Source organism: Bos grunniens, chromosome 12 (assembly GCF_055505025.1).
Source record: "Bos grunniens cultivar Pamir isolate PY7600 chromosome 12, Bosgru_T2T1.0, whole genome shotgun sequence".
Classification (NCBI taxonomy): Eukaryota; Metazoa; Chordata; class Mammalia; order Artiodactyla; family Bovidae; genus Bos; species Bos grunniens.
Genome location: NC_141176.1, coordinates 28777429 through 28798642, shown reverse-complemented (window position 1 = coordinate 28798642; position 21214 = coordinate 28777429). Strand labels below are relative to the sequence as shown.

Sequence of the window (21214 nt, the reverse complement as noted above, 5' to 3'; positions counted from 1 at the left end):
TGAGCCCTGGGATTTCTTTGGAAGGAATGATGCGAAAGCTGAAACTCCAGTACTTTGGCCACCCCATGAGAAGAGTTGACTCATTGGAAAAGACTCTGATGCTGGGAGGGATTGAGGGCAGGAGGAGAAGGGGACGACAGAGGATGAGATGGCTGGATGGCATCATGGACTCGATGGACTTGAGTCTGGGTGAACTCTGGGAGTTGGTGATGGACAGGGAGGCCTGGCGTGCTGCGATTCATGGGGTCGCAAAGAGTCGGACACGACTGAGCGACTGAACTGAACTGAACTGATTGACTATGCCAAAGCCTTTGACTGTGTGGATCACAATAAACTGTAGAAAATTCTTCAAGAGATGGGAGTACCAGACCACCTGATCTGCCTCTTGAGAAACCTACATGCAGGTCAGGAAGCAACAGTTAGAACTGGACATGGGACAACAGACTGGTTCCAAATAGGAAAGGAGTACGTCAAGGCTGTATATTGTCACCCTGCTTATTTAACTTATATGCAGAGTACATCATGAGAAACACTGGGCTGGAAGAAGAACAAGCTGGAACCAAGACTGCCAGGAGAAATATCAATAACCTCAGATATACCAGATGCGAAGAGTTGACTCGTTAGAAAAGACTTGGATGCTGGGAGAGATTGGGGGCATGAGGAGAAGGGGACAACAGAGGATGAGATGGCTGGATGGCATTACCGACTCGATGGACGTGAGTTTGAGTGAACTCCGGGAGTTGGTGATGGACAGGGAGGCCTGGCATGCTGCGATTCATGGGGTCGCAAAGAGTCGGACATGACTGAGCGACTGAACTGAACTGATGTCATTATTTCTCAATAAAGCCAGGGGAAAAAAATCCCAAGGTCACATGGCTACTGGCAGGATTCAGACCAAGGCTCACTGGCTCTCCATTCTATATTCTTTACCCATTATACAAAATTGCCCGTCAACTTAAAAAGAGAATTTTACAAAAACACTTTGCTTCTCTTTCTCCTCCTCTCATCTTTAAATTCTCACATGTCCATAAACACAGAGATACCCAGCTGGTTAAGAGTTGAGTCCTTTTCTTCGAAGCAGTTCTTTGGTCTTAACTCATGCTATCACTAACCTAACACTGTCTTGAGACTTTTTTTTTCTCTGTTATCAAAGCAAATAAAGAACAACAGAAAGTGAGACAAGGTAGTGTGAAGCAGGAACCATCTTGCTAATCACTTTATTTCAAGATTTTATATGAGAAATGGAAAGACCAGAGTAGATGGCTTATAATTCAGATAGGCTGATGAACACAGGGGCTCCTCCTGGAGTTAATTCATTTGTCATGGGGTAGAGTCAGTAATCCTATTCTGGACATATTTTGAAGGAAAGACATGTAAGAGTTGAAAATCAATTGGTTAGAGAGTAAGAAAAAAGATAATGACTGCAAAGATTTGGCCAGAACAACTCAAAGGATGAAGAAGCCATTTGCTGATACAAAGAAATCTGTGCAAGGTATGGATTTGGAGGGAGTGCTGCTGAGTCAGTTGCCTCAAATTCCAGCTCAGAGTCTTAATCAGCAAATTAATCTGTCCCTATAGAAAGCAGAAAAGATAAGCGTTTCTCTAATATTCCTCATGAGTTCCTATGTTTTTTTAAATGAATTATAATCTGATAATAAAGCTATGACTAACCTGGACAGCATTTTAAAAAGCAGAGACATTACTTAGCCAACAAAGGTCCATCTAGTCAAGGCTATGGTTTTTCCAGTAGTCATGTATGGATGTGAGAGTTGGACTATAAAGAAAGCTGAGCGCCAAAGAATTGATGCTTTTGAACTGTGGTGTTGGAGAAGACTCTTGACAGTCCCTTGGACTGCAAGGAGATCCAACCAGTTCATCCTAAAGGAAACAGTCCTGAATATTCATTGGAAGGACTGATGTTGAAGCTGAAACTCTAATACTTTGGCCATCTGATGCCAAGAACTGACTCACTGGAAAAGACCCTGATGCTGGGAAAGATTGAAGGCAGGAGTCAACAGAGGACGAAATGGTTGGACACCATCACCAACTCAATGGACATGAGTTTGAGTAATCTCTGGGAGTTGATGATGGACAGGGAAGCCTAGCGTGCTGTAGTCCATGGGGTCACAAAGAGTCGGACACGACTGAGCAACCTAACTGAACAATCTGATATCTAATTAGAGAAAAGATAGTAGAAACCTACCAATGATGAAAACTCATGATACCTGCAGAGAATTTAACATGGATCATGAAAGAAAGAGGTGGCTTAAAAGACTATTAAAATCTGACAGATCAGGCAATTTATTAGAGCAGTTTGCTAAAACTTAATCCAAGGAGTCTTAAGGACTGGGATTTTTATTAAAAATACAAAGCCCAGAAGTATGAAAATCAGACTAACTGTACAAGGAAGTGTGTCAGAGACCTGTTCTGGTTCAAACCTGTATAGTGACCACACTTGTCCCAGTACTTGGAACAGGCCTTCTGGAAAGAAACACAAACCAGTAACAGGGACTTGTGAAGCATGTGGGAGATAAGAGAAGTGGTAATGGTGGGGATAACTTCTTCAAGAATGTATATGCACTACATGTGCCTAGTCAGTATACACATTTATTTATAAAGTGTAAAAGGCTCATCAAACCTATGTTGCACTCATGCTGATTTATTTAGGGATGAATGGCACCATTAAAAGAAAAGAAGCATCATGAAATATAAGTTAGTTATGGAGAAGAAATCAGGAGAGTTGGAGGAATGAGCTGTAGCTTTCAAAAAGAATGGAAGAAATAAGACAAGAACAAATGGTGACATATCTCTGAAAATAAGATTTAGCTTTTAGATAATGGCTTAGAATTCAAGCTCCTGGGTAGGGATGGAGTGTACCTTTTAAGAATCAGAAAGATAATGTTTGCTCAGGGGAAAGTTAACCTGACCAAGTGAATTGTGACCTGAAGACAAAGGTGAGAGAACATCCAGATATAGCCAAAGCTGGGGGAGAAAAAAGTTATTGCTTCATGTTCTTCATGAGGAAAATAATTAAGGGAGCCGGGAAGATTATTACTTATTGCAGAAGTCTAGATACTAAATTTATGAAGCATGGGCAACCCATGAAGTAAAACTCAGTTAAAAAAAAGAGAGGTCTCACAGCTTTATGGAATGACTGTTGTTGAAATAATCCAGGTCCAGGTTCTAGTCTTGATTTATTAATAAGGTAGAAGGGGGATCTTGAGCAAACCAGGTCTCCCTTCTGAAACAGAGATAACATTACCTTCTTGCAGAGTTGTAAAGATTAATATGGATGCCCTTAAATGACCTCTACCTAACTGACAGATTCCTTCCATTGCCTCTGCAGAAAAGAATAACTAATACCAATGACACAAAATGTTTGCAGCTAGATGGCTCTTTTCTAGTACAACCATACCTTTCTCCTCCTATTATTTAGAGCTGCATATTTACAAGGAGTCAGAGGAATTTACCCCCAAGTCTGTTTACACTAATAATCATAATTGTACTACAGTTATGTAGTTTGATTAAACATTATGTCAATCAGTAGAATGAGTACAAGAACAGAAGTTTCTATAAAAAATTAAATTTAAATAAATGACCCAATAAAGATGAAGTACTAAACAATTGTTATAAAATCCAGTTTAGGCAGGATAACCATAAGGTTTTGCTTAAAAGTCACAAAAACCTATAATTTGCACTCCTATCGCTTTGAAGATTTCTTTGGGTTCTTCCTCCAATTTACATTACCAGAAACTGGAAATCCCTTAAACCCACACATTTATAGTCCATTAATCTATGACAAAAGAGGCAAGGATATACAATGGAGAAAAAGCCAATCTCTTCATTAAGTGGTGCTGAGAAAACTGGAGGGCTACATGCAAAAGAATGAAACTAGAACATTTTTTAACACCATATACAAACATAAATTCAAAATAGATTAAAGATCTAAATGTAAGACTAGAAAACCATAAAATTCCTAAAGGAAAACAAAGGCAAATACTCTTTGACATATGGTAGCAATATATTTTTGTATCTGTCTCCTGAAGCAAAGGAAATAAAAGCAAAAATAAACAAGTAGGACCCAATTAGACTTAAAAGCTTTTGCTCAGCAAAGGAAACCATCAATAAAACTGAATGATAACCTACTGAATTGGGAGAAAATATTTGCAAACGATATGACTGATAAGGGATGTTAATATTCAACATATATAAACAGTTCACATAACTCAATATAAAAAATAAATAATCTAATTTAATAATGAGCTGAACTGAATAAACATTTTCCCCAAGAGAACATGCAAAGGCCAATAGGCACCTGAAAAGATGCTCCGTATTACTAACCATGAGGGAAATGCAAATCAAAACCACAATGAGATATCACCTTACACCTGTCAGAATGGCTACCATCAAAAAGGACAGAAGTAACAAACACTGGCAATGCTGTGGAAAAAAAGGAACTTTGGTACACTGGTTGGTGGGAATGTAAACTGGTGTAGCCACCATGGAAAACAGTATGAAGATTCCTCAAAAAACTAAAACTACCACATGACTCAGCAATTCCACTCCTGGTCATGTACCAACAAAAAAAACCAGAAACACTAATTCAATACATGCACTCCAACATTCATGGCAGGATTATTTACAGTTGCCAAGATATGGAAGCAATCTAAGTGTTATTAACGGATGAATGGATAAAGACAATGTGCTATATACAGTGAGTCCCCTGCACATGAACCTCCAAGTTGCAAACTTTAGAAGATGCATATGTGCGTTCCATCAATCCCACCTTGCCCGCCATCTCCTATCGCTGATGCTCCTTCAGCTCGAACATCTTCCTCCTACCCTCTTTTCTCCAGTCAATAACACTTCTTGCCTGTTCACTTAACGGCAGCCCCTATATGCCAGCTATTGTACTGTACTACTAATCTTTTCAAGTTAGTGTAAGATTAAAATTTTTTGTTTTACTGTATTACTGTGTGAGAAATATAAACCTATTACAGTACAGTACTATATAGTCAATTGTGTTAGTGGGGTTCTTGGGCTAACTTTGTTGGACTTACAAACTAAATGGACTTATGAATGCACTCTCAGAACAGAGCCCATTCAAATGTCAGGGACATACTGCATACACACACACACACACACACACACACACACACACACACAGTGGAATACTACTCAGCCATAAAAAATGAATAAAATTTTGCCATTTGTAGCAACATGAATGGATTTGGAGAGACTTATACTAACTGAAATAAGTCAGAAAGAAAAAGACAAACACTGTATGGCATCACTTACATGGGGAATCTAAAAAATAAAACAAACAAGTGAATATAACCAAAGAAGCAGAATCAAGATACAGAGAACAAATTAAAGGTTACCAGTAGGGAGAGGGAAGGGGGAGAGGCAATGGGAAGGGGGAGAGGCAATATAGGAGTAGAGGATTAAGAGGTATGAACTATTGTGTGTAAAAACAATAAATTATGCTATACAGCTGTCAAAATTACAAATCTCACAATGATAAAGGTCTGATGTATTTGCATATTTACATATTTTTAAATATGCACATATATGTTTAAAAACACAGGAATATGCAAAATACTAATGGTGGTGAACTATGGAGGTTGATTTCATTGTATTTTTCATTTTCTGTATGTCCAGAATTTCCTACACTGAAGATGTACTACTTTTGTAGTAGAAAAATAAAGGCTTTCTTCAGTAAACAAATTAGGCAAAGCAAAGAGAAAAAACATACAAAAGTGCTTTCTCAATATTTAAGCCTTACTCTAGAATTACAAATCCATTTATGGATTTACTGAACATATTTGAACTAATAAACATAAATCTAATCCACCCCCCACAAACACACAAAAAAGCCTGTGTGCAAACTCAGTTCTAGCTAGTAAGACTCAGCAATTACTGTTAATAACTGTCTTCTTAAAAAAAAGCTATTTTACTATTTGGTGATTTCTCTATATTTTCAATAGTCATGAACAAGAATAATTCCAATTCAAATTATAGTATAGTATATTAAATTAATTTTCCTATTTCCATTTTCTATCTCAAAGATTTCACTTTGAGATAATTCTTGACATGCTTTTATTACTGCCAATAATAACTGCAAGTTCTCAAAATTAAAACCTAATTTTTTTTAAGTACATTGATTTTGTTATGTCCACCCTTAGTCAAATTCTTTAAAAACGTATCGATATAAAGCAGCATATATTTTAAGATATATCAGATTAAAATAACATTTGCCTGAAAGTTAAATTCTCCAAGGGAAGTAGCTAATTTCCAAATCTTCTAACACCTTTTCAAGTAAATTCTCATTACAGCAAAGGGATTGCTTCAAATACAGAAAAGTCTTTTTATTTTCCCTTGACAAGATCACACTACTGCATGCATAAAATCCATGATTAATAAGGCAAATGAGTTCAATATTCTAAGATACTAACTCCAATTCTATCAATTACATTTCTCCTCTCTGTTACAAATCTAATTTAATTGCCAAGATTTTGGCAGTTCTAGTTCTTTTTTAAAAATACTTGCGGTTCATTTTCACTGCTAATGAACAACAATTTATACTAATGGCATTACTTCACAAACACCCACTATTCACAAAGAAAAATATAATTTATTTTGTTATATCATCATAATAAAACACTGAAAAACATAGGCTTGGACTATATGTTGTTTAAAAATTCCCTTAATAGCTGTTTAAACCAAAATTAGGAAAACTAAGGTGCTTAAATATCACTTCTCAGGTAAGGCCTATCCTGTCCCTGTATTTAAAATGGCAGCCACCCCTCCCTCCCAACCCTCAACCCAAACACCCCTACCCCAGGCCAGGCCCTCCTTAGTCTCTTCCTTTTTCTCCTCAGCACTTATTTCCATCTAACAGACAGTATAACTGACTTGTCTTCTTTGACTTCTTGTGAAGTTTTGTCCATTTTGCTCCCAGCTGCTCCCTCAGTCCCTAGCACAGTGCTTGTGATTTAGAGCTGCTGTTGAATGAAAATTTTACCACGAGATAAACGGTGGAGGCTGTTGCTTTTCTCTGAGTCACAGGTTGGTGACTTACACAAATATGTGGGAAGTGAAATATTTAATTTTGTAATCAGAGTAAATCCTCATTTTTCACCCTGCTTAAGCTGAAAAACACTCTCGCAGCCTCAACTGAGATGTATTAATGCTTCCACGGTTGAAGATGAACATATGTCCCTATGATAGTGGCTCAGAACCTGAAAATGTACAATTAACCCAGGCAGAGAGAATTCAGAAGTCTGGAATCTTCCAGGAAAAAGGGTCAGGGTGCTTCTTTTTCTTTTTGCTATTCTTCGCGTCTCAAATGACTCTTCTTACTCAGTTATTAACCATAAATCATATCAATAGTCTTCCTCATTGTGCTTACTGTACATGCTTTCCATGTACTACCTTATTTAATAACTGTCATAATGACCCTAGAAGAAATTTACTATTAACCACACCAATCTATAGAGACAATGAGATTTAAATATTTTCCCTAAACATCTGGTGGGTGGTAGAGGTCTCTGGCATTTAAAGTTTGCATCTTAAAAACACTATGCAAATATTGCTCCCCCACTCATCATGACCATGTAATTTGTCATGAGATACAAGAATTAATGGATTCCAACATCACTATTATTACCTGACTAATCCTGCTCACATTATCCTAAGCACAGACCATATACAAAAGGGAGAACTTCCGTGGATACAGAACAAGCTCTAGTAATGTGTAATTATGAACAATACCTCTTGCTGGGACTATTCATATCAAAGAAATTTCAGGCTACAAAAGCAGCTAAGCCAATAGTCAGTAGGGAAAAAGTAAAACTAACAAAAATCCCAGAAGTTCGCAATAATAACAACAAAAACACAGCAAAAAGTGTTATTATCAGAAAATTTTCCTACTTAAAATGTTCATTTATTATGGAATGTGAATATATGGAACAGAGAAATATTGCTTTGCAAAAGAAGTCTTTTCACATACCCCTACAAAAGGCCTGACAGATTTAAAATACAATGGTTTAAATACTAAAACTAAATGACTTTCTGAAAACTATAGGAAAAGAAAAATGCATTAGGTAAGCCTGTTTAATTTTACTTCTTGTCCTAAGACTGAAATGTTATTTGTGATATCCATGCACAATCTTATAAACATTCCAAAACACCAAGATAAACTTTCAAAACTGATTTTCCTACATATTCTCTAGCTTTATTTTCTTATTAGAAATTAACATGATTAAAGTAAGAATTCATCCCTATACTAGGCATAAAAAGGATACTAATAGCCTTTCAAATCACAAACTTACACCTACTTAGTAAACCTCATTAGTAGCTGGCATTGTTAAGACAGCCCTGATTTGCTACAACTTTTCAAGTTCTTAACATGTTTGACATATTTAACAGTCACAGCTGTTGTTTTAAAATGAATACAGTAACTAAATTGAAAATTCTTTTCAAACATGAGATTAAGAAAAAAGAATCATGCCCTCTAAGAATAAAACTTTCAAAACTGGTCTCATAAGCATAAATTTTAAACTTCATACATTTAAAACTGTGGATTTATTTTAAGCTCATCATTTATGCAAGTAGAAAGCACTGACAGCAACAAAATGTGTGCATCTTTGTTGCCCGAATTTTTCAGCACAAACCATACACAACTTAGCTATTTGACAGACACAACAATTTCACTCACTGGAAAATGGTTGATGATCTTAGAAGTTTTTAACAAACTTTTGCTTTCCGTGTGTTATCACTGTAAATAAGTTATCATTACTATACCGGTCTATAGTTACATCTTAAATGACTTAAAATGATGGGAGCTACTCACTGGCTCTTTTAAACCACCCCACATAGTTAAGCTTCTTGAGTTCTTCTACCTGCATTTGCATCCTCAGATGTCTTCAGGTTATCAGCCCTATTCTCTCTAGGACTGCCCCAACTTTACTACCTCCTGCTACTGCTAAAATATTTGTGGTAGGGAAATCATTAAAATAGCCTCATTCAGGTCTTGTACAAAAAAAAAAAAAAAAGTAAATTGCCTCAGAAAAGTCTTTGAATGGTACTGCATATGGACTTGGTGGGTGTACAGAGCACATGACATTTATTTAGCAAATCAGTAAACTCTTAAATCTTTTGATAGTTTAGCCATGTGCCAAAGTTCACAAGGCAATGACTCCCCAGTGAGTGAACCATTCTGTTGTGTTTGAGTGAAAAAGCATCTGGCACAGATCCTGGAACACAGGAGGTTCTCAATCAATGTACATACACATCATGTGTGTACATGTTGTGTGTCTATTTCAGACACAAAAAGGGCCTGGAGGATGCACACAAAGCTGTCTAACTAGATTATGAAGGGCATCATGAATAAAAAGGACTGACTTTTGCTTCATCTCCTTTTGTATGAAAATTTTTTAGGTCAGGCTTAAATCATTTATACATATAACTTATATCCAGGTTTCTGTGTCCAAAAAAGCAATGCAAGCACAAAAGATCATTTCTACACTGTGTAGTTGGGATGACTGCCCTCACTGCATACCTGTCAGTCACAATTGAGCGAGCTGTCTTACTGAAATACTCAGAAGGACCTGTGAATGCTGCATAGTATAGTAACTTTACCATCACTTTTTCCTCCTTCATGTCATAGCTCAGTAGCATGGTTTTAAGTCATACTTCAGAGTACACTGATAGGTCTTTCACTTTCCAGCTTGCAGTTGCTCCTTTTGTTTCATGACATACTATCTATTAAGAGGACCCTAGCATATACAGTGTCAGTGGGGTTGCAGACTATATATAACCTTTGTGATGGGCTGGCTGCATTCCTGTACCATCATCTTAAAGGGGGAAAAACGGTTTCATTTTTTTCCCCCTTTAAGATTATGTTCCAAAGAAGAAACTGTCTAAAAAGTTGAATCTGTAGTGGGTTCAGGTTTATGGTCAAAGAGTTCAGAAAATGACACTCCTCCACAGTTTTACTTTTCTAAGAGATGGTTCACAACACATCTGGCTGACTTCCAGGCAGCATACAGCATACAGCTTCAATTCTTTGATGCCGTTTCTACTTCTCCATGTATCCTGTGCATCACTGTGTTGCACATGTAGAACTGTTACCTTTACATTGTGTAAAAGTGATGAGAACCTTAGCTATATACAGTGCATTCAGGTTTTATATTGATACATGACTTTGGTCTTAGGCTTTTATCATCAGCCAATATTCCCACAATTATTCAACAAATTAGTTCACAAAGAACTCTGATGTCAAGCATTGCTGAGTTGGGTAAGTACTCCATTACTATCTTCAAATTACAGCAATATCTCGTCAAGGTTTCTTGTTAAAATGTTAAATGAACTCAAGAAAATACTAAAACTGAGCCTATCTTCAATGATGCTTTATGTTGTTTTTGATATAAAAATTAAGGAGGAAATCAACTTTCATAAAATTGCCTTAGAATTTCCATGAATTTTTCTGGGTGGTCAATTTACAACTGTCAAGGATTCACTTACTGATGAACTATTCAAACATTACAGGCTAATATTACTCATTATATATACTTACTGGAAAGAATTTTGGTAAAGGAAAAAAATGACTGAAAACTAGGAGTGCTGGATGCTAGTCCTAGTTCTTCCACTGAATTTAGGTGGTAAGTTATTTTACCTCCTTGGATCTTAATTACCTCATTTACAAAATGTGAGATTTGAGTTAGATGGCCTGTAAATCCCTTTTAGCCCCAATAATCCACTTTTGAAAACTGGGTTTTAAAAAAAAACTATATCAAAATACTCTGCCAGTAATATGTATAATGTTTAGTATTTTTTGAAGAATCCAGAATGTTATAAATAGCATTTCATTAATATTCACAGTATTCATGAGGAAACAAAAGGACATTTATATGTAACATTTGAGTCACAAACTGGGACAGCAACTTGTACAGGGCCACAAAACTGCAGTATGAGAGCAATGATTCTAATTTCTTGATTGTGACTGTAGTATTCTATTCACTATACTATCTTTGTTGCTGTTCTACTTAGAAGCAATGTTTTATCCCTTCTCACCCTCATTCAGCCATCTCCAACATACTCAAACCTAGCCCGCTCAATTTCTTACTGCCTGAAACCTCCATAGCATTCTTTCTCCTTCAATTGTATCAGCATAATTATCAAAGATACTTTTTCATCTGCTTCCTATATATATGTCTTAGGTTTCCAGGTACAGTACTTGTCACATTTTCGGTCTAATTTCTATTAATTTTTTATATAAATGTCAAGTAAATATAGAAAGGTGTGTCACGACCATCTTTATATCCATCGATATACAGGGTTAGAGCTTGTACCTTTATACCCAATACATCAAAAAATCAAGTGACTGAAAAGGATGGCAGAAATTCTATTATGCTGTTTGTTTCTACCTACCCTACAAAAGAATTAGGGGGAAACTGGAGAAACCACACAATTTTCTTAGGCTTGTAAAAGTTGCCATGGATATAGGAGACCATGAGTCTCAGATCTCAAAGGACTAATTAGTATGTTTCTGTGGCCACACAGTTTGTTAAAGTGCTTCAATTCTTCTGCATATAGTACCCTGCACTCCCTCTTAATTCACTGACCAACTCCTTCTCCAGACACTACCCCCACCCCATCTTCCACTTACCATCAACTAACAGGTTAAGGACTGATCCCAAAGGACCCATAGGTTTTCTCTCTAGCACAGTAACCAGTCTGTTATGACTGACTGGTACCCATGAAATTAACCACCCAAAAATCATGCCTTTTGAACACTGCCACTGGCTCCCTTCAGGGACTTCAAGGGCTAACCTATGCTTTTCCTGCCTTTCCTACCCCTGGAGATATTCAAATGGTTCTTGTCAAGAACAGACCTCGCACCAGTCACCTCAGCAGGCAGTCAATCAGCTCTTGTTCCTTTGCGTCCCCTGGAACAAAGGGGCCCGAGATGGCCTGGAACACAGTGGGAGATGAGGTATCAGTGGTCGTGGCAGTGGCACCCCAGCAAGCAAACACCTGGTGCCCTTTTGAGCCCTTGACCAGAAGGCTGTGATCTCTTACCACCGTTTCCCGAGTTGCCCTCACGTGGTTACTTGTGGCAACTGCAGCTTCTCTCGGGATTTCAACTGAAGACAGCTAAGTCAAAGTCGCCCAGTCTTGTCCAACTCTTTACAAGCTCATGGACTATACAGTCTATGGAATTCTCTAGGCTGGAACACTTGAGTGGGTAGCCTTTCCCTTCTCCAGGGGATCTTCCCAACCAAGGTCTCCCACACTGCAGGTGGATTCTTTACCAGCTGAGTCACAAAGGAAGCCCTGAGAAGGCTATGAAGACGCTAATGTGCCAGCTGGTTGACTGGCCCCACCACACCAACCACATAATTTGACTACCTCTGCAAAAAGGGTGCGCAACTGGGCTACTTCTGCTTTTTGACCACCCTTCTGACATATCTGAGACTCAGCCCTGGTGAGGAAGGGGTGGGTCAGTCAACTGACGTGCCACTACATTCCAAATTCAGACTTCATAGTCAAGAGCCATTTTGCAATGACTTCTTGACTCAGAGTGTAATGCCAAGGACAACTTGTGAATCTATCAGCTACCTTAAATATATGGGTTCTAACCTGATAGTGCCTTCTCTTTATTCTTGCCCAAGACTTAAGACAGGGACGGCAGAGTCTGGTGGACTGCTGTCTATGGGGTCGCACAGAGTCGGACACAACTGAAGTGACTTAGCAGCAGCAGCAGCAGCGTAAGTTAAGGTAGGCAGGGTTAGGTAGGGGGTGGTTTGCACAAACTGAGGTAGATTGGTGCTTATTACAGACAAACAAGCTCTTTTTTTTAATCAAGAAAAAAAGAAAATTGAAACTTTCTTGGGTGGTCCAGTGGCTAGAACTCTCCAATGGAGGGGCCCAGGTTTGATCTCTGGTCAGGGTACCAGAGCCCACTTGCCACAGCTAAGAGTCTGCATGCCACAACTAAGATCTGGCATGCTGCAACAAAGACCCAGTGCAGCCAACTAAGTAAATAATATTTAAAGAAAGAAAAAAGGAAGTTTAAGTAAATAACATCCCTGTTGGGATAGGTATATTCACTTCCAGAGTGTAGTTCAGGTCCTCCAAAATACAAAAAAGAAAAACACAACAGCAGTTCAGGAGAACTCTTATTTTTCCCTGATAAATGTTGGTTCTTTTAGTAGGGGAACAAAAACAGAGAAGCAAGAAAACTGGCTCTACCAGGATAAGAGTAGCTTCATGTGCTAACTGTGCAGAAGGGCTAACCATTCTACTCTTCTTTCATGGTAGTCACTTCACAAGAGGCCAGAACAAATAATCAAACTTCTATCAATCAAGATATGGTTAGACATAAGCTACACTTGACCAAGGACAGGCCACTCGAGGGTGACTCCCAAAGAGTAGAATGCTGGAGGAGAAATGGAGGAGATTACACTAGAGTGGCCAGGGCACTTGTCAGTAGAATAAGTCCCCACCAGTAAGCTTCATGCCTCTGCCAAAATATCATCCAGCTAGGCTATCTTATCTTAGGTCATTCAACAAACACCACAAAACACCTGGTGCTCTTCCAACTAACTGTAACATGTCCATAGAAGTTTTCTTCTTTCTATTACTACTCTGTAAAGTATGCTCCATCCCAAACAATGCTACTCAAAGTGTTTTCCGTACTAATGCCAGTCCATGAGAAACCAGTAACTTTTGCAGGAATTTGAAAATAATTTTTGTATCTGTTGAATTGAATTATAAAGTATTTGACATATTAAATTTTCTCTAGTAAATTCACTTTTTACTGTCACCCAGTGTATTTAACTTATATGCAGAGTACACCATGAGAAACACTGGAATGGAAGAAACAAGCTGGAATCAAGATCGCCAGGAGAAATACCAATAACCTCAGATATGCAGATAACACCACCCTTATGGCAGAAAGTGAAGAGGAACTAAAAAGCCTCTTGATGAAAGTGAAAGTGGAGAGTGAAAAAGTTGGCTTAAAGCTCAACATTCAGAAAACGAAGATCATGGCATCTGGTCCCATCACTTCATGGGAAATAGATGGGGAAACAGTGGAAAGAGTGTCAGACTTTATTTTTCTGGGCTCCAAAATCACTGCAGATGGTGACTGCAGCCATGAAATTAAAAGACGCTTACTCCTTGGAGGGAAAGTTATGACCAACCTAGATAGCATACTCAAGAGCAGAGACATTACTTTGCCAACAAAGGTCCGTCTAGTCAAGGCTATGGTTTTTCCAGTGGTCATGTATGGATGTGAGAGTTGGACTGTGATGAAAGCTGAGCGCCGAAGAATTGATGCTTTTGAACTGTGGTGCTGGAGAAGACTCTTGAAAGTCCCTTGGACTGCAAGGAGATTCAACCAGTCCATTCTGAAGGAGATCAGCCCTGGGATTTCTTTGGAAGGAATGATGCTAAGGCTGAAACTCCAGTACTTTGGCCACCTCATGCAAAGAGTTGACTCATTGGAAAAGACTCTGATGCTGGGAGGGGTTGGGGGCAGGAGGAGAAGTGGACGACAGAGGATGAGATGGCTGGATGGCATCACTGACTCGATGGACGTCAGTCTTGAGTGAACTCCGGGAGCTGGTGATGGACAGGGAGGCCTGGCGTGCTGCAATCCATGGGGTTGCAAAGAGTCAGACACGACTGAGTGAATGAACTGAACTGAATTATACTTTACTAAATTATGACTGCAATGCATTGGAAAATTTAAAAAAAAAAACAAAACTCTTTTCACCACGAAAAGTTTGAAAAACACCAATTAAAACAAATATTAACTGTCATATTTCTGGTAAAAATCTCTTCTGTGATCCCTACTGTCAGCAAGGTAAGTCTTAGCTCATTAACACTGTGTTTTCAGTCTCCTTTATCAGGCCCCTTCTCTAAAGTAGAGTTTCCTAACTAGTGTGCTTGACAGATAAGACTACTAAATGGAGCCCATGGCAGGTGGAGTTCCTGAGCTCCAGGACCAGAAGCCTTGGGAAGAGTAGCCTGGTCCATTTACTCCAGCAAATTCTAAAAATTTTGTCTTCTGTGTGTGTTACAATGTAGACAAGATTGAGAACTGCTGATGTCTTGGAGTTACTTCTGGTTACACTTTAGACTAAACTTTATGCTCCACCAACAATAGAAAGCCTGCTCTCCCATCCACACCCAAATTTGTATTTCCAACCCAGACCTCTCCCATGAACTCTAAACACACTATATATTCTACATCTCCACTCAATGTCCAGAAAGCACCTAAAACTTAAGATGCCCAAAACTAAACAGGAAAACACCTGTTTTCCCTTCTAAATGTGCTCCTCCTATATTGTATCTTAGTAAACTGTAACTCCATCCTTTTCATACCCATTATTTGATGTATTTAACAAATCTTGTCAGTTCTAGCTTCAACCAGTTCTTACTACCTCTACCCTTGTCCCCTAGCTGAGGTCTCAATCACCTCTCACTTGGATTATTCCAAGAGCTGTCTAGTTAGTCCCTGCTTCCATTCCTATATCTCTAAAGTGATTCTCAAGACAGCAGCCAGAACTGACATTGTATAACTTAAAACACAAGTCAGATCACATCATCCCCTGCTCAAAACTCTCCAACAGCTTCCCATCTCAAGCAGAGTAAAGGTCTGTATTTCTTCAATAATTTACAAGGCCCATTATTATCTTGTTCCTTTTTCCTCTTTCTCTCTTCTACCACCTTGCCCTTTGCTCACTTAGCTCCAAGAAAACTGACATCCTACTATTCCTTAACCACACAAAGCACAGTCCCACCTCATCAGAGCTCTCACTTGCAGGACCCTCAGTCTGGAATGCTCCATCCTTGCTTCTCTCTTTGCTAATTCACTCTCATTTTCTTCAAGTCTCTGCTCAAATGTTACCTTGTCAATTCAGCCTTTATCGATCACTTCAAGTAAAGTGGTACACATTCCACTAAGCCTCATCCTCCCTATACCACTTATGCTGCTTCAATTTTGTCCACAGTACTTACCATTTGACCTCCCAGATACCTGTTTATTGATTCAGTCTGCTTCCCTACCCTGACTCAGGTAGGAAGGGCAGAGGTTTTGTCTGCTTTGCTCACCAATCTATCATTAAACGGAGAAGGAAATGGCAACCCACTCCAGTGTTCTTGCCTGGAGAATCCCAGGGATGGGGGAGCCTGGTGGGCTGCTGTCTATGGGGTCACACAGAGTTGGACATGACTGAAGCGACTTAGCAGCAGCAGCTATCATTAAAACAATGCCTGGCACATAGTAAGCACTCATGAAACACTGCTGAATGAATACATATATGCATGAATAAATTCAATACTGTTACCCATCTCTGAGCCTTTGACCATTCAGTTACTACTGTCTACAGCCTTTCCCCCTTACTTATTTTCCCTTACTAAATTCCACTTTTTCCTATGTCCAGTCCTCCACATTTCACTCACTGACTACCAATGTACTATATCAACAGTGGAAAAGTAATTAACTCCACTGCAACACACTCATCCAGAAATCATTCTACTGACCCTTCTCACTACTGGTTCTTATTTCTCAACCACATTCCTTCAATCAGAAAACACCATTCCATCTCCAGAAACTATAGCTTACACCTGATGTTTTCTCACTGCACTGAGTACTTCTGCTATGTATCTGCACAGATTGTCCCAAAAGTCAAGATACACCTGATGTTCTTAGAAACAACATAAATCATTCTGATATGCACCAAGCAGGACAATTCAGAGGAAGCCCTATTCCCACCCCCCCACCCCCGCCAGTATTTCATGTTCTCATGACTGCCAGAAGCTAGAAGGCCCACAAAGTATCAGTCCATCACTCACCAAGAAATGACACACTGAAACAATCAGGAAAACAAGCCTCCAGTCCTTCAGTACCACTCCTGCCAATGGCCTAGTGTCACCCCTGCATGCACTCAACCTTACTCATTTACTCCACTGCATTTCAGTTTCTGGTCCCTCTTTGTCTCCCAGTTTATTATGCTTTTGTTTTTTATTCATTGACTGGATTTATTGTTTCCTCAGAATTATGCTTGGTTTTTTCTCAAACTATGTTAACACCTACTTCGGCTCTTTTAAACCACGCTTGGTAAGATGCTCACCTGAATTTCAGGCCGAAAGACCTGCTACAGACTCTGTGACTTCAGCAGGTCTAATCCAGTTCCTATAAGGGAAGAATTCATATGACCAAACATTTCTTGAACTTTCCACGTTATTTTCACAACACAACCAACATCTTACTTACAAAGCCTCAACAGCAAATTAATTAAAACCTGATTAGCTGCTTTTTCTTCTGATTTCCTTTCTCCATTGAGCACTATCTATACTGCCCCTAGAAAACCTCATTCTTCTATAGGTAAACTGTTTCTAAATATATAATAATTTCTTCTACTGCACTATTAAGAGTAGAAAATAATCTAAGAAATGATTCAAAAAGAATGGTATGTTATCAAAAATTTAAAATACTATCATTTAAAATAATAAACACAAGATACTAGTAATTAATACTTTAAAATATTACAAATTAAAAAAACTTTAAAATATTACAAATTAAAAAAAAAAAACACCTTAAAATATTACTCCTCTCTGACCCTCCAAAAAATGCCTTCTTCTCCTGTCTACTGAATCTTGTGACAACTCTGTCACTTTCTGGACTGCACTACCAAAATAGAAAGCTGACATCCAGTCAAATTGATATTCCCATCTGAATGACTCATTTCACAGACGCCTAGCGTACAATTAACTTAAGTTTCACATAACTACAGGTAAGCTGATATCTATCTCACTGTCACACGAACATGACACAGAAGGTTGTGATGAAAAACAGAACGAAAAAATGTATTCATGAAAACTAAGGGTGGTGGGGAAAAGCTCCTTATTTTTATTATGCTTGACATTAAAAAAAAATTTTTTTCTGTTAAAGAAATGGATTTGTGTGATCTGGCCAATACACTGCTCTGTGAAACTAATCATATCATATTTGTCAATAAAGATGAGAATATCAAACTGACTCGATCATACCAAGAGTCAATACAACACAAATGAAAAATTAGTGCCACTCCACAAAAAGGCACACATCCCAAACTGTTTTGAAGTATTACACAGCTTAATTTCTGACTGTCTTGCTAATGAGTATTATGAGTATCTTTGTTAAATAACAAAAAAACAGACTTTATCCTTTAGACATAACTAGTATAAAATTCAACCAATTGCTTTGTTTCCTTCTCTGCCATCTCTAGTGTATAAGGAAGTGAAATCATCAAAAGGCAAACAAAATCAGTTTCAAGGTTAACACAAAAGCTACTTCAGCTGAAATTCTAACATACTCATATAATCCATCTAGTAATGGTCATGTATGGATGTGAGAGTTGGACTGTGAAGAAAGCTGAGCGCCGAAGAATTGATGCTTTTGAACTGTGGTGTTGGAGAAGTCTCTTAAGAGTCCCTTGGACTGCAAGGAGATCCAACCAGTCCATTCTGAAGGAGATCAGCCCTGGGATTTCTTTGGAAGGAATGATGCTGAAGCTGAAACTCCAGTACTTTGGCCACCTCATGCGAAGAGCTGACTCATTGGAAAAGACTCTGATGCTGGGAGGGATTGGGGGCAGGAGGAGAAGGGGACGACAGAGGATGAGATGGCTGGACGGCATCACCAACTCGATGGACATGAGTCTCAGTGAACTCCGGGAGTTGGTGATGGACAGGGAGGCCTGGCGTGCTGCGATTCATGGGGTCGCAAGGAGTCGGACACGACTGAGCGACTGAACTGAACTGAACTGAATCCTATTTAAGAAAGTGTTCTCATTTAAGAGGAAAAGTTTCATAAAACTAAGTGACTTGCCCAAGCTGCAATTTGAAATTCTGTGCTCCACTAAAAGTGGAAGTTTCTGAGGTACAGCAAAGATAGTGTCTGAAACACAGAACTAGGTTGCACAATGAAGAGCTCACAGGGCAGGCAGCCCGCTATACATTTCTTAATTAAACACATTCCATTTTCAGAAAGTTTTGAACTAAATTAAAAATTAAGAATCACTGACCAAGTCAAATGCCCTCATTTTACACATAAAGGAACTGCAGAAGAAATGCCTTACAAGCACCTCTCAACTATCAGATACAATAACTGTTAGGACTGTAACAAAATGCGGACTGGGTGGCTTTAACAGCAGTTTATTTTCTCACAATTCTAGAAGCTTGAAGTCTGAGATCAACGTGTCCACAGGGTTGGTTTCTTCTAAGGCCTCTCTCTTTCACTGGTAGATGGCCTTCTTCTGCCAGTGTTTTCAAAGGTCTTCCTTCTGTTTATGGCTGTGTCCTAATTTCCTGTTCTTATAAGGACACCAGTTATATTGGATTACAGCCCATCCATATCTTAATTTATCTCTTTAAAGGTGCTATCTCCAAATATAATTACATTCTGAGGTACTGGGGGTTAGGACCTCAACATATGAATTTTGAGGGGTCATAATTCAGCCCATTCAACACTTCACTCTCTTGCCTCCCATCAACTAATGTCCTTCTTATATGCAAAACACATTCATCCCATTCCAAGAGCTCACAAAGTATAAGCCCCTTCTAGCATCAACTCTAGGAGGAGATGGCAACCCATTTCAGTATTCTTGCCTGGAGAATCCCAGGGATGGAGGAGCCTGGTGAGCTGCCATCTGTGGGGTCACACAAGCCAGACACGACTGAAGCGACCTAGCAGCAGCAGCAGCAGCAGCAGCAGCAGCAGCAGCAACTCTTAAATCCAAAAATCTTATCTAAATACCATTTAAACCAGCTGTGGGTCAACTTGAGATATGATTTATCCTGAGGCAAAATTTCTCTTCAGCTATTATTTAACCATGTGACGGCAGACAACTTATCTGCTTTCAAAATGTTTCCATTCCAAAAAGGAAAAATCAGAAAGAGGAGATGATGGGTCCCAAGCAAGTCTATAATAAGGCAAATTTCATAAGATTTTAATGTTGAATAATATTTAATAATCAACAATAAAGAATAATCTATGACCCAATATTCTGGGCCCACTGGGCTGGAGCCCCACCCTCTTAGGCTTGGTGCTCTGATCCCATGGTGGCCGTGGCAGCCCTGTTGACCTCTAAACTACGTTCAGGGTCATGCTACTCTTTTCTTGGAGGAAAACACATGCTTTCAGCCAGGTGACAAAGATAGCTCTACTGACTTGTCTTATAGAATCTCAGAAGTCTGACAGCCTCCCTCATTTCATCCTCTTTGTCCCTTTCAGTCCAAGCTGGTAGTGTTTCTGCTGCCATAACCCCATCTAAGGTCCTGCTGAGATGGCTTTATAAATCCCTAAGTCACATGTCCATACTCCCTTTATCAAATGGTTGTCTAGCAACAGCCTTGATGTTGTCTCCAGTACACACTAATTTTTTGCAACATGCATAGGCTGAGAATTTCCAAATCTTCAAAGTTTTGGTTCCATTTTGCTTAATAAATCTTTCTGCAATTATCTTTGTCCTCGTGTTTTACTATAAGCAGCAAGGAGAAACCAGGCCACGCTTTTAATACTTTGCTTATAAATTTCAGTTAAATATCCAAGTTTATCACTTAACAGTTCAATTTCCCACAAACCCAAAGAACACAATTTAGCCAAGCTTTCTGCCACCTTATATAACACGACTGCCTTTCCTTACGTTTCTAGTAACACGTTCCTCACTTTCATCTGAGACCTTATCAGAAGCACCCTTTTCTTATTTCTATCAATATGATTATACATGCTAAGTGTATAATCCTGATAGCCCTCTTTCAGAGCCCTCAGCAGAATCAGCTTTAATGTTCATATTTCTACCTATAATCACAGAAGGCAACCTTGGCTTTTTCTAACATGAAGCTCAAAATTATTCCAGCCTCTGCAATAGCCAGTTCTAAAGCCATTTCTACATTCTTAGATATTTGTTAGAGCAGCATCCCACTTTCCAGTACCAAAATCTGTGTCAGTTTTCCAAAGCCACAAAGCATCAGTCAGGGTTGCTTAAACAACAGCAATTAACCTCACAATTCTGGAGGTTAGAAGTTCAAGATGTCAGCAGGATAGGTTTCTTCAAAAGCCTCTCTCCTTGGCTTGCAGACAGCTGTCTTCCTCCAGTGTTGTTAAGGTCTTCCCTTTTTGTGTGTCTGTATCCTAATCACCTCTTAAGGACACCAA

The 21214-nt window shown here is 38.9% G+C and overlaps 1 protein-coding gene across 15 annotated transcripts in view; it reads right to left on the bottom strand.

The window, feature by feature from the left end:
* The window catches only part of N4BP2L2 (NEDD4 binding protein 2 like 2), a 61711-nt gene that overhangs the window by 14076 nt on the left and 26421 nt on the right, over nt 1–21214 (bottom strand). The window contains exons 7-8 of one of the 15 annotated variants that reach the window (XM_086329453.1): nt 17148–17209; nt 14101–14659 (exon numbers count right to left, since the gene is read on the bottom strand). The exons of 13 other annotated variants lie outside the window; for them this stretch is intronic. In XM_086329453.1, the coding sequence (XP_086185579.1) occupies nt 17155–17209 (55 nt within the window). In that variant the 3' untranslated portion in view covers nt 14101–14659; nt 17148–17154. Of the gene's footprint in view, nt 1–14100; nt 14660–17147; nt 17210–21214 lie in introns of those variants that run through there. One more of the 15 variants, XM_086329452.1, reaches the window with a different exon arrangement.